General features: G+C 54.0%; 1 protein-coding gene across 1 annotated transcript in view; it reads left to right on the top strand.

The window, feature by feature from the left end:
• Tmem132e (transmembrane protein 132E) overlaps window positions 1-13,272 on the top strand; it is a 53,720-nt gene extending 40,448 nt beyond the window's left edge. The window contains exons 2-9 of the mRNA XM_041665763.1: window positions 1,338-2,268; window positions 3,878-4,024; window positions 4,240-4,432; window positions 5,113-5,256; window positions 7,312-7,517; window positions 9,397-9,685; window positions 10,362-10,553; window positions 11,214-13,272. Coding sequence (XP_041521697.1) covers window positions 1,338-2,268; window positions 3,878-4,024; window positions 4,240-4,432; window positions 5,113-5,256; window positions 7,312-7,517; window positions 9,397-9,685; window positions 10,362-10,553; window positions 11,214-12,269 — 3,158 coding nt within the window. The 3' untranslated portion in view covers window positions 12,270-13,272. The remainder of the gene's footprint in view (window positions 1-1,337; window positions 2,269-3,877; window positions 4,025-4,239; window positions 4,433-5,112; window positions 5,257-7,311; window positions 7,518-9,396; window positions 9,686-10,361; window positions 10,554-11,213) is intronic.
• The last annotated feature ends 1,303 nt before the right edge of the window (window positions 13,273-14,575 follow it).

Here is a 14,575-nt window from a genome sequence, read left to right as displayed (position 1 = left end):
GTTTCACAGGGTGGAGGCTGCATCCCAGAGGGATTCCTGGAGAAGGTGGCACTGAGGCTACAGCCTGCTTGTACAAGGAGAAAATTGGAGGGAAGAGCAGAACATGAACAAGGAGAGGCAGTAAGGGAGAGGGGTGACAGGTGCCCCGTTACAAGCTGGGACTAGGAAAGAGCACTAGAGCCAAGGGGCCCTGGATGCCACATGTCAAAGACATTGAATTTCTCAGTAAGGTGCCCGGTGGGCTGGGGTTTTCCTGTGAGAGTAGGCGAGAGAATCTTTAATGTTGAACATATTCCCATCCTGTTGCATAAATTCCATTTACAAAAATGTAATTCACAAACACGAATGGCATCCAGCACCTGGCTGGGCATCAGCACCACTTTGATTCGGGTTGAAGGGATAAGTTCAGAAAGTTTACAGGAAAACACAAAATGGACTTCCAACCACATACCCTTATTTACAGGCCTTTCCTTGTCCCAGGATTTGAGCAGGGAAGTCCCATCTGTGCCCAGGAGAAAGGGGGGAAGTCCCCAGGTGAGGGGAGTGCAGTGCAGCTCAGGACACAGCAGTGAGCAAGACAAAATAGTCAGAACCTGTTAGCTTTCTTGAGGGCTCGGGAGGAGGAGCCCCTTTAGGATTAGGAGACGGAGGACAAAGTCCCCCAGTTACATAGTGTGTGGCGAAGGGACTTGAGATAACAGGGGTTCCTGGGATCCTACACCATCTGGGAGGGCAGGTTTGAATCTTCTCCTGAGATTGACGGTGACAGGTGCCCTTCACCTTCAATCCTTCATCTGTAAGATGTAAGTGACTGAGTGTATAGAGATCACAGTGCCACTCCTAAAATTGATGTGGAGATCAAATACTTTAAAAGGTGCCAAGTGCCAAATGCCAGCCCAGTGTAGAGTGACAAAGATCACCAAGTCAACCCTCTGGTGCTGGAGCAGGGCATGAGCAGTAATCCTCTGTGCACAGAACTTTGGCAGGTGAGGCAGCAACCATTTAATCATTTTGCAGTGTTGTGGGGAAGGGGCTTATGCCACAGCTCGCGGTGGGTCAGAGGACAACTTGTCGACGTCAGTTCTCTCCTTCCACTATGTGGATTCAGGAGATGCAACGCAGGTTGTCAGACTGGACAGAAAGTGCCTTTACCCACTGAGCCAACATGGAAATCCATTATTTTGCGGGTTTTCAGGACACCAGTGGATACAGTCCCACTGAAGGTTCTCTGGGGAGATGGGATGGGTGAATTAGTGGGGGTTGTGGGAGGAATAGTGCCATGAGGCCCCCAGAGGTCTCTTCTGATCATTCCGGACCTCTGTGCTTTCTGTCCATAGCCGCCAGCCGCTCCCACCCAGCCAGCCCCAGTCCCCCAGGATCACAAGCCAGCCCTGTGCTACCGGTTAGCTACCGCCTGTCGCACACACGACTAGCCTTCTTCCTGAAGGAGGCGCGGCCCTCGCCGCCAGCCACAATCAACGGCTCCCTACAGCGCTCAGAGCCCTTCGTGGTGTTCCAAACCAAGGAGCTGCCGGTTCTCAACGTGTCCCTGGGACCCTTCAGCACCAGCCAAGTGGTGGTGCGGGAACTTCTGCAGCCGTCCAGCACCCTGGACATCCCCGAGCGCCTGACGGTCAACTGGAAAGTACGCGCTTTCATCGTGCGCGCCCGCGTGCCCGTCTCGCAGCCCGTGGCACAGGTGCTTTTCTATGTGGCCGGTCGCGACTGGGACGACTTCGGGGTCACCGAGCGGCTGCCCTGTGTCCGCCTGCACGCCTTCCGGGACGCACGTGAGGTGCGGAGCTCGTGTCGCCTGGGCGGGGCCTTAGCCACCTGCTTGGTACGCGCTGAACTACCCCTGGCCTGGTTCGGACCCCCGGCTCCGCCTGCGCCGCCCAGCGCCCGCCGCAAGTCCCCCGACGGACTGGAGCCCGAGGCGACAGCCGAGAGCCAGCAGGTAGAACTCTACTATACGCTGCACGCCCCCGATGCAGCGGGCGGCTGCGGGAGCGCGCGGCGCGGCCCCGGGCCGGGAGCAGCCGCGCGTGGCGAAACCCCCACGCAGCACCCGCTGCTACGCATTGGCAGCATCAGCTTGTTCCGGCCACCGCCACGTAGGGCCGTTCAGGAGCATAGGCTGGACAGCAACTTGATGATCCGCCTGCCCGACAGGCCACTTAGGCCTGGCGAGGTACTCAGCATCCTTCTCTACCTGGCACCCAACTCCTCCTCCGCTGCCAGCCCCAGCGTGGAGCATTTCACACTCAGGTAAGACACCTGAGAATAAGAGGGGCTTCCTAGCCCAGGTGAAGTACATCTCTGACCCTTCAGAACCTCAACATCTTCATCCTGTCTCCTCCAGATTCACCTCTTTAGAGCAGCTACATCTCAGAGCCTGTTTGTCCTTATATCCAACGCAACCACAATTTCTTTTTTTTAAATTATATTTTTTGTTTTGTTTTGTATGAGTGAAGCCTGCCTGGTATTGCCCTCTTGTGGGGGTTAGAGGGCAACTCTCAGGAGTTTCTCTGTCCATCATGTGGATTCAGGGATCCAACTCAAGTCAGGCTTGGTGACCAAGGCCTCTACCTGCTGAGCCATATCCCCAGTTCACGACCACAACTTCTTTCTCTGTGTCACAAAAAAAAAAAAAAATTGCAACCAGTGTAAATATGAGCCTTTTTACAAGCATGGGTGTAGACGGGCAGGATCAGGGCTGGGAAGGATGCTTGTTCCTTTCTGCACAGAGCACACCCACTCACAGATGCCTTGATCATATCCCACCCTAACTTGACATCTATTTTTTCAGTAGGAAGTCACGGTTTGAGTCAGGGCGGGGATTCTGAGAACATTAGTTAGGTCCCACCAAGATGCTTCTTCACAAACACACATGTCTAGGAACTGAATTTCCCCATCAGCCTTGCAGCTTCTCTGCAGATTCCCTCCTCTGAGCACACACCCACAAAGCCCCCAGATTCCCAGGGAGTGTCTACCTGATTCCGTGACGGAAACTTACGTGTGAATGAGTTTTCCCAGCCATCCTGGGCTGCGTGAACAGCAGTAGAGCACATCCACGTAGGGAGGTGCTCATCAGCCCGCTTTTAGGCGCAGTAATTAAGGCACAACCAAAGCTTGTTTACTGCGGGATGCATCTCATGCACATCCAGAGGGGGGTGATGAGGCTGTGAGCCCCTCCAAAACCATGGTGAAAAGCAATGGGCGGGGCTGGAGCTGTAGACTCGGAGGAGACCCCCACCTCTTTGCTTTCTGAAGCGTTGTCACGGTGAAGATGGAGGGATGTTCTTTCTTGCCCCAGCAGAACTCAGGGCTGCTGTGTCTCACGTCAACAAGAATGTGGTTCTAGGGCTGGGGAAGTAGCTTAGTGTTCGCCTAGTATGCATGAAGCCTGGGTTTCACCCATAAACTGGGTGACACGTTGCACACCCATAACCCCAGGGCTCTAGAGGTGGAGGAAGGAGAATTTTCAGATGTTCAGAGTCACCCATGACTACGTAGAAAGTTAAGGGTTAGCTTGGGCTACATAAGGTCCTGTCTTTATAAAAGGCAGGGAGGTGTGTTCTCTGAGCTGCTGTTGGCTCTAAGGGACTTCCTGAGAAAACCTGAGGGTGTACAGAGGTTGTTGTGTTACTGGTGTATGGAGAGATCGAGTAAGGAATAGGCCAGGGCCAAGACAGAAGGGATGACAGTGTCCAAAGTTGCAACTTCAGAACCAATCACCCACCCAAATGTTAAATGGAGATCCTATGGTAATTCAGATCACTTGCTTTCCTGGTCCCCAGCTCCAACCTAGGGCTGGTAACCAAGTGAGCAAGCTTTGCATCAAAGTCTGCCTTTTTCTTCCTCACTTTTGCTCCAGGGTGAAGGCCAAGAAGGGTGTGACCCTCCTAGGCACCAAGTCTCGAAGTGGCCAGTGGCGTGTGACCTCAGAGCTGCTGACTGGGGCGAAGCATTCAACAGCCACTGTGGATGTGGCCTGGGCCCAGGGCACACCCATTCCCCCCTGGTGAGTTTCACTGCTGCAGAGCAGGCACCTGGGGCCTGGGGTAACTAATCTCCACGGAGAAAGATGGAGTCACAGAGTGCTGGTGGGAGTCAATTTCCAAAAATCAGAAATGGGATTCTGGGGTTGGGGTACTCTGGTGGGCTGAGGGGAGTAGCTAAGGGCTGCAGAACCCAGCCCTTCATCTTCCATCTACCCCACTCCTGTATGCCCTGCAGGGAAGGTCAGGGACCCCTAGAGATCTTGCAGCTGGACTTCGAGATGGAGAACTTCACCAGCCAGTCTGTGAAGCGGAGGATCATGTGGCACATTGATTATCGAGGCCACAGTGCCCTGCCCGACCTGGAGCGGGTTGTCACGGAGCTGACAGTCATCCAGAGGGATGTGCAAGCCATCCTGCCCCTGGCCATGGTAAGCAGGCCTCGACCAAGCACCCCAGCCCAGCCCATGAGTTCCCATGTGTGTAGTGGGACTGGGCAGGGCTAAGCACGTGTACGTGTGGATGGAGGGAAGAAGAACCACTTCACTTCTGAGACGATGCTGTGGAACTGGGCATGTGCTCATCCACAGGAAGCAGGCATAGCTCTGTTCCTGGAGAAATCACCATAGAAGAACTCTCTGAAAGAGAGCTTAGGTGGGAGCTCTTCTAGAAAGTGGTTGTCCCCGTAAGGTTTTGGAAGTCATCAGAAAGGAAGCACTCATCCCACCTAAGATGAAGACAGGAGTACACTCCAGAAGGACCCAGCTCCTGTAGGAGAAGGCACATGGAGAGGAATATGGGTAGTTTGTTTAGAGAGGGGATGGAGGGCTGGTGGCCCATCCAGAGCGCTGTGACCAGCCAGGAGGGTGTGTTGAAGTCACTCTGAGAGCTTTGGCTCAGGGGAAGGGATGGATGTTCCCGGAAAGCAGGGACGGCTTCTGCAGCCATCCATCTGGGCTGATCATCTGAGGAGAGCCTGGGGATGGACAGAGGCAGACCCTTGCACTTCCCCAGAGGAAGTGGATATCTGAGGCGTGGCAGCAGTGGGTGACAGGCATGTCTTTGGAGAAACGCATGCAGCAGAGCTCCTCCCGCCCCTGCCTCCCTGCAGGACACAGAGATCATCAACACTGCCATACTAACAGGCCGGACTGTGGCGATTCCCGTCAAGGTCATGGCAATTGAGGTGTCTGGCCTTGTCCTTGATGTTTCTGCCCTGGTGGAGTGCCAGTCTGACAATGAGGACATCATCAAGGTGGGTCTTTGGGAGAGAAGAGCCCCCAAGCCCTTTCAGGTTATCCTTGAAGATGGCATACCTCTGCCCTGCTGTGGATTAGCAGCTGCCCCTCCTCTCTGCCATCCTAAGCAGCACCCCAGCTCAGTCCCATGTGTGTGGGTATCCCCACGTAGACTCAGATTCCCTCTCCTAGTCCAAAGGACCACTCCATCCAGACCTAGTGACTGTCCTGGCAGAGTAAAAGAGTAAGACAGTACCCAAAAGGGTATGGGTAGTGTTGACAATGTAACTCCAACCCAGCAGGTCACTATGGAGCTCTGTATAAGACAGACTCAAATAAGGGAGAAAGGTGGATAGATTTTCCCTGCATCCTAGGCAGGAGAGGAACAAGGTGAAGAAACTGGAGCTAGGAAGGGCAGCTTCAGGAATAGAGAATCCGACATGCCTCAGTACCTACAACCTCCCATGACCCTCCCAACTGTGGCTCCCTCCTGCCCCCAGATGCTCTCCAGAGACCAGATTCACCTGCTCCCAAGAACTGACATATAGTGCTTTCTCAGGCACATTTCCCCATCCTGTGAGGGCTGAGACACCAGCAGGACTCAGAGGATTCTAAATGAACTGCTATACATCTCTGTAAAACGTCCCCTTTTTTTTTTTAATGGAGGCTGAGCCAACCAATGGTTGGAATCCCCTACCTTCCAGGATGGGAGAGATTTCCTGCTTCCCTCCACCCCATCTCTAAGAAGATACAAGAAGCAAAAGGCCAAGGGTTTGGCATGGTCCAGGGATCCATATGTACAGATGAGACATTTCTTAGTTACTGTTCTATTGCTGTGCTAACATACCATGACCAAGGCAACTTATAGACAAGTTTATTGGAAGATGTGTTTTTGCCATGACAAAACACAATATCCAAGGAAACTTATAAAAGAAAGCATTTAATTTGAGGCTAAGGTTGCAGAAGGTTAGTCCGTGGCTACCACAGTTGTAAGTATGGCAACAAGCAGTCAGGCATGATGCCATGGTAGTGGCTGAAAGCCTACATATGACCCGAAGAGGGAGGCAGAGAGAGCACATGGGGAAGGGTGTGACCTTTTAACACCTCAAAGCCCACCTCAGTGACACACCTCCTCCAGCCAGACCACACCTCCTAATCCTTCCCAAGCAGCACCACCAACTGGGGACTATGAGCCTGTAGGGGGCACTCTCATTCAAACCACCATAAGGTGTACTCCAGCACCCCCATCACTGCAGAGGCTTTGGGATGTGGCCAGCTCACCTGCCACATGGTAACTTCTCCAAGACTCAAGGAGGTGCCCCAAAGTATATTCCAACAGGAGTGTCCAGGTGTGTGTGTGTGTGTGTGAGAGAGAGAGAGAGAGAGAGAGAGAGAGAGAGAGAGAGAGTGTGTGTGTGTACATGGGATCCACTCAAGGTGTGTCAGATGTGTGCATGAATACCCAAAGCACACTCAGACACCTGCACCTGCCCTGAAGCCTTGGCAGTGGCCCCCGAGATGGATTGAGCACTGCTTCCAGCAACATATCCTCAGTAGGCATGTGGGTTCCATGAGGGAGCCTCTGGGCATAGTGTAGCTAGCCTGGTGGGCAGACATTTGCATAAACACTACACACATATCAGTGGCCACCATCCACCCATCTGCACTCAGGTTTCTCTGATCCCAAATTTTCCTCTCTGTTCCCGTTCCCACTCCTTCATACCTGCCAGGAACAGCCCTTCATTTGAAATTAACGTGCTGCCCACTCGCCTAGCAAGCCATGCTACTGTGGCATGGAGGAGGCGGGGACCTGTTCCTTACTCCAGCTCTCCATTCTACCTAGTCAAACACCCACTGTGGGGTGCAGAAGACCATCTGGTAGACAGCTAGTCCCAGAGCCCTAGGTATTCTGCGGTAGAGAGCACCCCCGGGAAGCCTCTCCCTTAGCAGTCCTCTCCACTTCCTCTCCAGCAGCCTTGTTGGCCCTGTAGTCTGACCCAAGTACCCCGAACTGCCCAGCAGGACCTGGAAGGCAAGCCATACCCATGCTATATATTCCTGCCCTTCCCCAGGTGTCCAGCAGTTGTGACTATGTGTTTGTGAGTGGGAAGGAGTCTCGAGGGTCCATGAACGCCAGAGTCACCTTCCGCTACGATGTCCTCAGTGCCCCCCTGGAAATGACAGTCTGGGTCCCCAAGCTACCTCTGCACATCGAGCTCTCCGACGCTCGCCTCAGCCAAGTGAAGGGATGGAGGGTACCTATCCTTTCCGACCGAAGGTACAGCCCCAGCACATAGTGTAAACATGGGACAGTAGTCTGATCTGCACGCATATAAGGCCTTTGGTGGACACAGTCTGCGGGCTGTGATGCAAACAGCATGCTTGTTTTGAGCAGCCACTGTGTACTGGGCACTGACAGGTATTTGAAATGTGAAGAGTGTGACTAGCCAGCTCTCGGTCCATCGGGGTTGGAAGATATCCCAGAGCATGATGGGAAACTCTGTGGGCAGGAAATGAAAGGGCGTGAATGAGAGAGTCCCTTTTTATCCAAAAATAAAGCCAGGCTTCCTGGAAAAGCTGATTCTTGAGCTAAGTCTTAAAGGACAAGTGGACAGGGGTCAGCTGGGGATCAATAGGTTCCAGGGGACTGGACACACCCTTGAACACAGTGGCACGTAACTGCACCTGTGTCCCCCAGCCAGGGATACCCACACAAATAGCAGCACACATACTAGATCCACTGCCTCAGCTGGGCACCGAGGGCAGACTCCTGGGTCCATAGGGACAGATTTACCACAATGCGTAGGTCTACACAAGCTCCATCTGTGGGCCACATACATGTTCATTTACCATGCTCCACCCACCCATTCGGAGCTTCCCAAGTGGAGCCCAACAGGCCTCTGTGGGCAGCCAGGGCTATGGAGAGGAGTAGGGAGAGAAGGGAGAGCTGGTCCACGTTCAGAGCTGTGGTGGCTCCAACAGCAGGAACAGTAGCAGAGCTCCTCCAGCCAGAATGCACCCTTCCATTGCTGGGGCTTTTGCTAGCATGCAGCCTCTGCTTCGGGGCTGGGGCGCAGCCTGGGACTCTGCTTTGCCAACCAGAGCAGTATCCACGCTGCTTTCTTTGAGTGCCGGGGTTGTAGGAAGCTCTTTGGTTTAAACCCTGGTTTTGTCATTTACTAGTAGTGCATCTTACACTACTTATTCAATGTCTCTGACTCATTTTTTCTTCTCCGTGAAATGGGCAGTATTGACTGGATAGCAGTGAGGATTAAATTGGTTAACACCGGAAAAAAAGAGACTTCCATGTGAATAGTTGTCTTAGTTGGTTACTTCTAACAAAACATTAGCAAGCTTATTCTCTACTGCATACCCCCTGCCAGGGAATCTCCTGGTTTTAGCATCCTTTTCCAATGGTGAAGGCTGAGGATTTCCTTAAGCCATTAAGTCCAGGTTCCCTTTTGCTTAATGCCCTACTTCCCCCCCCCCCTCTCTCTTTCTCTCTCTTTCATTCTCTTGGTCTAAGCAGTGAGAGTGAGTGTGTAATTCATGCAATAGAATGCTTGCTTAGCATGCATGAAGCCCTGGGTTCAACCCTCCACACAAAACCAGGTGTGGTAGTGAATGCCTGCACAATCCTAGCAGTTGGGGGAGTTGAGGCAGAAGTATCAGGAAGTTCAAGGGAGAACTGGCCTGATCTGTGAGGCCTCACCTTTCAAAAAAGGCAAATAAATAAAAGCACCAAGAAGAAACTGGCTTCACCTCTACTCTCTGAAGTCTCCTCGGTTAAACGTCAAACGTCATCCCGTATCATTCGTGTTCCACACATGACCATGTGACATGTCAGCCGAACTTGTGACAAGGATCCCTCCTTGCTAGAGTCTCAGGCTCAGCACAGTATCATGTGCATGCTCAGTGCTGAGGGAGAGGCCATTGTCACTGTAGGGATGGGATACCAGCTGTTGGCAGCCATGGGTTGGGAAGGAGAAAGAAGGAACCTCTCCAGGTGAGAGAGGCTGGGATGGCTGGCTCCATACACAGTCACAGAGGGGACCTGCAAAGACTGGCCGAGAGAAAGAGGTGCAGCACAGTTACAAGGGGAGAGATGTGTCTGAGCCAGAGAGTGGTCCCCCGGTCCTGATGTTGGCATTCCCCAGGTCAGCTCGGGAGAGCGAAGATGAGGAGGAGGAAGAAGAAGAACGGAGACAGAGTGCCAGCCGAGGCTGCACTCTGCAATACCAGCATGCCACCCTGCAGGTCTTCACCCAATTTCACACGACATCATCCGAGGGCACCGACCAGGTGGTCACCATGCTGGGCCCTGACTGGCTGGTGGAGGTCACTGACCTGGTCAGTGACTTCATGCGGGTGGGTGACCCCCGAGTGGCCCACTTGGTGGACAGCAACACCCTGGCAGGACTGGAGCCGGGCACCACCCCCTTTAAGGTAGGGAAGGGCTCTGTCCAGGCACAAAGTGGTAGTAGATCTGGGAACCTGGGTTAGCCACAGGTAGAGAACTCAGGGGAACTTAGGACCTTCACTTCTGAAAGCCACCGCAGTGACCCCCAAGAAACTCTTTCCTTTCCTTCAGCTGCACCTTCTAAGACCAAGCTCTTTTTCACCTCTTGGTGAAGTTCTCAGGCAAGCTTCAGCAGCCTTCAGAGCCCTCAGGAGTGGGGGAGAGAGACATTGGAACAGGATCGGGGACTGTAGGCATGGAAAGAAAATGGCGCTGCTGAGTCACTAGAAGGGACGGGTGGTCTAAGAATTCAGCTCTTGCCTTCCTCTCTGACGGCGGGGTGGCCAAGTAGAAATCAGCTGTCCCAGAGCTTGTAAATGACCACAGCTTACAGAAGTATTTTGTTTATAAAACAACTGATCCTACCGCTCAACCACCAGTTCCTGTTACCACTGCTTGCCTCTCTCACCTGTGTCTGCATTTCTGCTTGGCCCCTGGGAGCCCCTGACTCTCCATGTTCCTCCTTACAGACCGAGGGGACAGCAGGCGTCCTGGGCTCTCTCACCCTTTTCCCCAGCAGTACTGGGAGTTCCCCGGGGGTGGGGACCCTGAGCAAGGCAGCTGCTTCCCAGGTATCCCCCACCACCATTTGTTCTGTCATAGGTTGTGTCCCCCCTGACCGAGGCTGTGCTGGGGGAGACGCTACTGACAGTGACAGAGGAGAAGGTCAGTATCACACAGCTGCAGGCCCAGGTGGTAGCCAGTCTCGCTTTGTCCCTGCGACCCAGCCCTGGGAGCAGCCACACCATCTTGGCGACCACAGCTGCGCAGCCCACCCTCAGCTTCCCCAAGCAGGTAACTGACTCCCTGAAACCACCTCCACTCCCAGCTAGCTTGTGAGGTGTGGAATGGGACCTGGACCACCCTGGCCATCCATCCGTCTTCAGATGAGGCCTTTAGATATATAAGGAGCTCTGCACCTTATCATCCAGTCCTTTACAGGGGCAGGCAGGACTCCAGTGTCCCTGTCAAGGGTCTCCTATTGGATTCTCAGTGGGTGCTCTCCTCTCCTCCTCCAAGCTCCTCTCCGGTTGAGTCTGTAGTGTACCAATACCTATGGATTATAGGTAACAGCTATAGGATAGAGATGGAAAGGTGATGGGTGGTGTTAGGCCATAGGGGTCCCTTGTCGCTTAATCTTCGATCCAGATTCCTCTCTTTTCTCTGGGCTTCATTAGCCAAAGGTCAGACAGTGATAGCGATGAGGGAAACCCAGCCAGGAGCTTACCTTCAGGTCAAGAGAAGAGGGGGAATGTTCAGGGTGGTAGATGAGACCTGAAAATCTTACCCTGTGTTCCAGGTCCCCACAATGCAAGGGGCCTCACATTGTACCTCAGAAGTGGTCTCGAGTCCTACCTAGCACCTGGCATTTCAGGTGCTGAGCCAGGCAGAGCTGGTACCTATCAGAGAAGATGCTAAGACCGGCCCTGACTTCTGTCCCCTTTCCACTTTCAGGAAGCCCTGCTGAGTCTGTGGCTCTCCTACAGTGATGGAACCACAGCCCCGCTCTCTTTATACAGTCCCCGGGACTACGGGCTTTTGGTGAGCAGCCTGGATGAACGGGTGGCCACTGTGACCCAAGACAAGGCTTTCCCACTGGTGGTGGCTGAGGCAGAGGGCTCAGGAGATCTGCTTCGTGCAGAGCTCACCATCTCCGAGAGCTGCCAGAAAACCAAGCGTAAGAGTGTGCTGGCTATTACTCCTGTGGGCCTGCGAGTACACTTTGGGCGGGATGAGGAGGATCCCACATATGACTACCCGGGGCCCAGCCAGCCCGGGCCTGGTGGGGGCGAGGACGAGTCCCGAGGAGCTGGTCCACCAGGCACTGCCATCCCCGCTGGTGAGATCCCTGGATTGGGCACTTCTGGCCCGGTGCCGCTCACAGAGGACTACTTACCACCGCTGCCCACAGGCTTCCTGCAGATGCCCCGGGGGCTGACGGACCTAGAGATTGGTATGTATGCACTGCTGGGGGTCTTCTGCCTCGCCATCCTTGTCTTCCTCATCAACTGCATTGTGTTCGTGCTGCGATACCGGCACAAGCGCATCCCTCCCGAGGGCCAGACCAGCATGGACCACTCGCACCACTGGGTGTTCCTGGGCAATGGGCAGCCACTGCGGGTGCAAGGTGAGCTGTCGCCTCCTGCAGGGAACGCCCTGGAAACCGTGCCTGCCTGCTGCCACGGTGATCACCACAGCAGTGGCAGTTCGCAGACCAGCGTCCAGAGCCAAGTGCATGGCCGTGGGGACGGCTCCTCTGGGGGCTCGGCCAGGGACCAGACAGAGGACCCTGCTAGCTCGCCCACCTCCAAGCGCAAGAGGGTCAAGTTCACAACCTTTACCACTCTTCCCTCAGAGGAGCTGGCCTATGACTCGGTGCCTGCGGGTGAAGAGGATGAGGAGGACGAAGAGGACCTGGGTTGGGGTTGTCCAGATGTGACCGGAACCACACGGCCCACTCCACCCCCGGACCTGCACAATTACATGCGCAGAATCAAAGACATTGCATAGTGGTGGCCTGAGTTGGCAGGATATCCCCACACACGCGGTAGCCTCTGGCTGGGAGTCAGCCAGGACCCCCAGCTCACAGGGATTTGGGGCAGCTGAATGGATTTTACAGTTCCTGCCATTGCAGCTTTGTCTGACCGGTTGTGGCCAGGTCCACTTTGATCTTCTGCCCCCTACAGGTGGAAGACTCCTTCCAAACCCAGCGTGAAACAGGGAGACAGTTCGACCCTGTTCACCCTTTCCAAACCTCATTCCATCTTAGACATCCCCCACTGCCCCAAGATTGAGGCTCCAAGGCCAAACTTGGGGCCAGGTGGGCCCACACTGTGCCCTGCCATGCCTCTCACGTCCCCAATGGTGCCCCCTGTGCAGGGGACCCGAGTGGGGTCTTGTGTCACAGGCTGCACAAAGACTTTTCTTAAACCAATATTCAGGGATTTCTGTTCTGCAGGGTGGGAAGTGGCGGCTGCCTGCCTTGCCAAGGATCTTGCTGCAGACAGAACATGGGGTATTTGGGGGATAGTTGTGATGTCTGCTGGTTTCTGGGTGTCTCCCAAGCCTGGAGCTGACTGCAGGGGTAGGGGGGGCAGTGCAAAGTGGGCACTTTCCCATGGCTCCCTCTGCTCTTTAGACTGTGGAAGGGCCCAAGTCAGAGGGCTTTTCTTATCTCTCTGGCCAAACCATACCCACACAGCAAGCGCAGTGGGTGATGGACAGCCTGTCCCCACAGCAAGGTCAACACGACTGCGCCTTAGCCTGGGCTCTGCTCACTCCTGCTTCCCTCCACACCAAAGGGCGGGCAGCCATAGCCAGCGTCCCTGAGATGAAGGAGGCCACTGGGAGTATTGCAAGGGTCCATTGGGTGGGTGAAGGCAGAAGGGAGCTATTGCTCTGTGCCTTCCCCAGTCCCCCAGCCTCACCTCTTGGGTTCTACCCACCACTGTGTCTGTTTTTCATAAATAAATGGAAGGCATCGGTCTGGCTCGGGGACAACAGCTCCCTGCGAACAGACAGTACACAGAGGCTGGCTCTGTCTCATCCTTGTATGTTCGCCACAGGACATGGAGCAACACTACTGGCTACCCAAGGCTGGTGACCTGCTCTTCCAACCCTACGTGTTGTGTCTCTTAAGACACTTGGGTACCATGGAGGCACCCACCTTGTGTAACAAAAGATCCACTGCCCTGAAAAGGTGATCTTTAAAAAGGGGGTTTTCTCCAGGAGTCCTCAGTGATGGATTCTGGAGGAAGCTGGCCTCAAGATTGGCTCAGGAGAAAGGTCTTATGGGTGGAAGGGGACAAAAGGGAGAGGTGTGTGACTTGGTATGCCTGCCAGAAATTTCCAGTTTCCTTTGTCTGTGTGGCAGAAGTCTCTCCTTGCACCCACTATGGCCGGAGTATAGAAGGTCAGATGGGAAAGCCTTGTTGGATGTGGCTCTCACATTGAATGGGCAGAGCCTCTCTGGGCTTGGGAACATTTGCAGGGTCTTTGCAGGCCCTGAAAGGTCACATCATAACATAGGAAAACAAGTCAGGCAGGGACGCTGCAACTCAGAAGATCCTGCTGGGGTAGCCAGTCAGCTCATGCACAGGGCAGGGTAGCTGGTCAGCTCACGCACAGGGCTATAGTAAAATCATCTTAGGGAAGGCAAAGACCTGTGCCAGCAGGCTGAAGTTGCACTAACAGCCAGAACATTTTTCAGCGCCCCATAGCAAGTCAGCTGGCTTCCGGGGTCACCTGTCCCACAACCTGGGCAGGGCTCTTTCTAGTGCCCGGGGAAGTCGCTGCACCTAGCAGAGATCACAAGCTGAGAGTCTGAATGAGTGGATTTTTGTCAGGACTAGAGTCCAACTTCTGAGGAAGGTGAGTCTGAATGGGGAGACTGGAATCTGACATTCTACTTACTCACCACGTGTTTGACAACAGTGTGCGGTGGCAAGAACTACCCCAAAAGCTGAGCAGAGGGTAGGGCTCCATCTCAGGTCAGGGTTCTTCAGAACCCAGAACCCAGACACTTGCTGGGCCAGTCTACCTTGCCTAGTTGATGGGGTGCCCTGAGAGGAATCACTTTCTTAACCCTTTGTGCCTAACGTTGTGCCTGGAGTTGGTAAGTGCTCAGCCAACGCTTGCTGACTAAATTAAAGTTCAATTGCCAGTTCAGTGACGGTTCTTCATCCTGGGCCTGATTTTATATTCATACTGGGGACTGAACCGAGGTCTTTGCACGAGTTAGGCAAGTCCTTTACCACTGAGCCACTCATCCTCCTTTTACTTTTGTTTAATTGTTTGAGACAGGGTCCTCACTAAGT

This window comes from Microtus oregoni, unplaced genomic scaffold, assembly GCF_018167655.1.
Source record: "Microtus oregoni isolate MIOR12 unplaced genomic scaffold, Mior012 000015F_ref0000493, whole genome shotgun sequence".
NCBI lineage: Eukaryota > Metazoa > Chordata > Mammalia > Rodentia > Cricetidae > Microtus > Microtus oregoni.
This window is presented reverse-complemented; position numbering and strand designations above follow the sequence as displayed.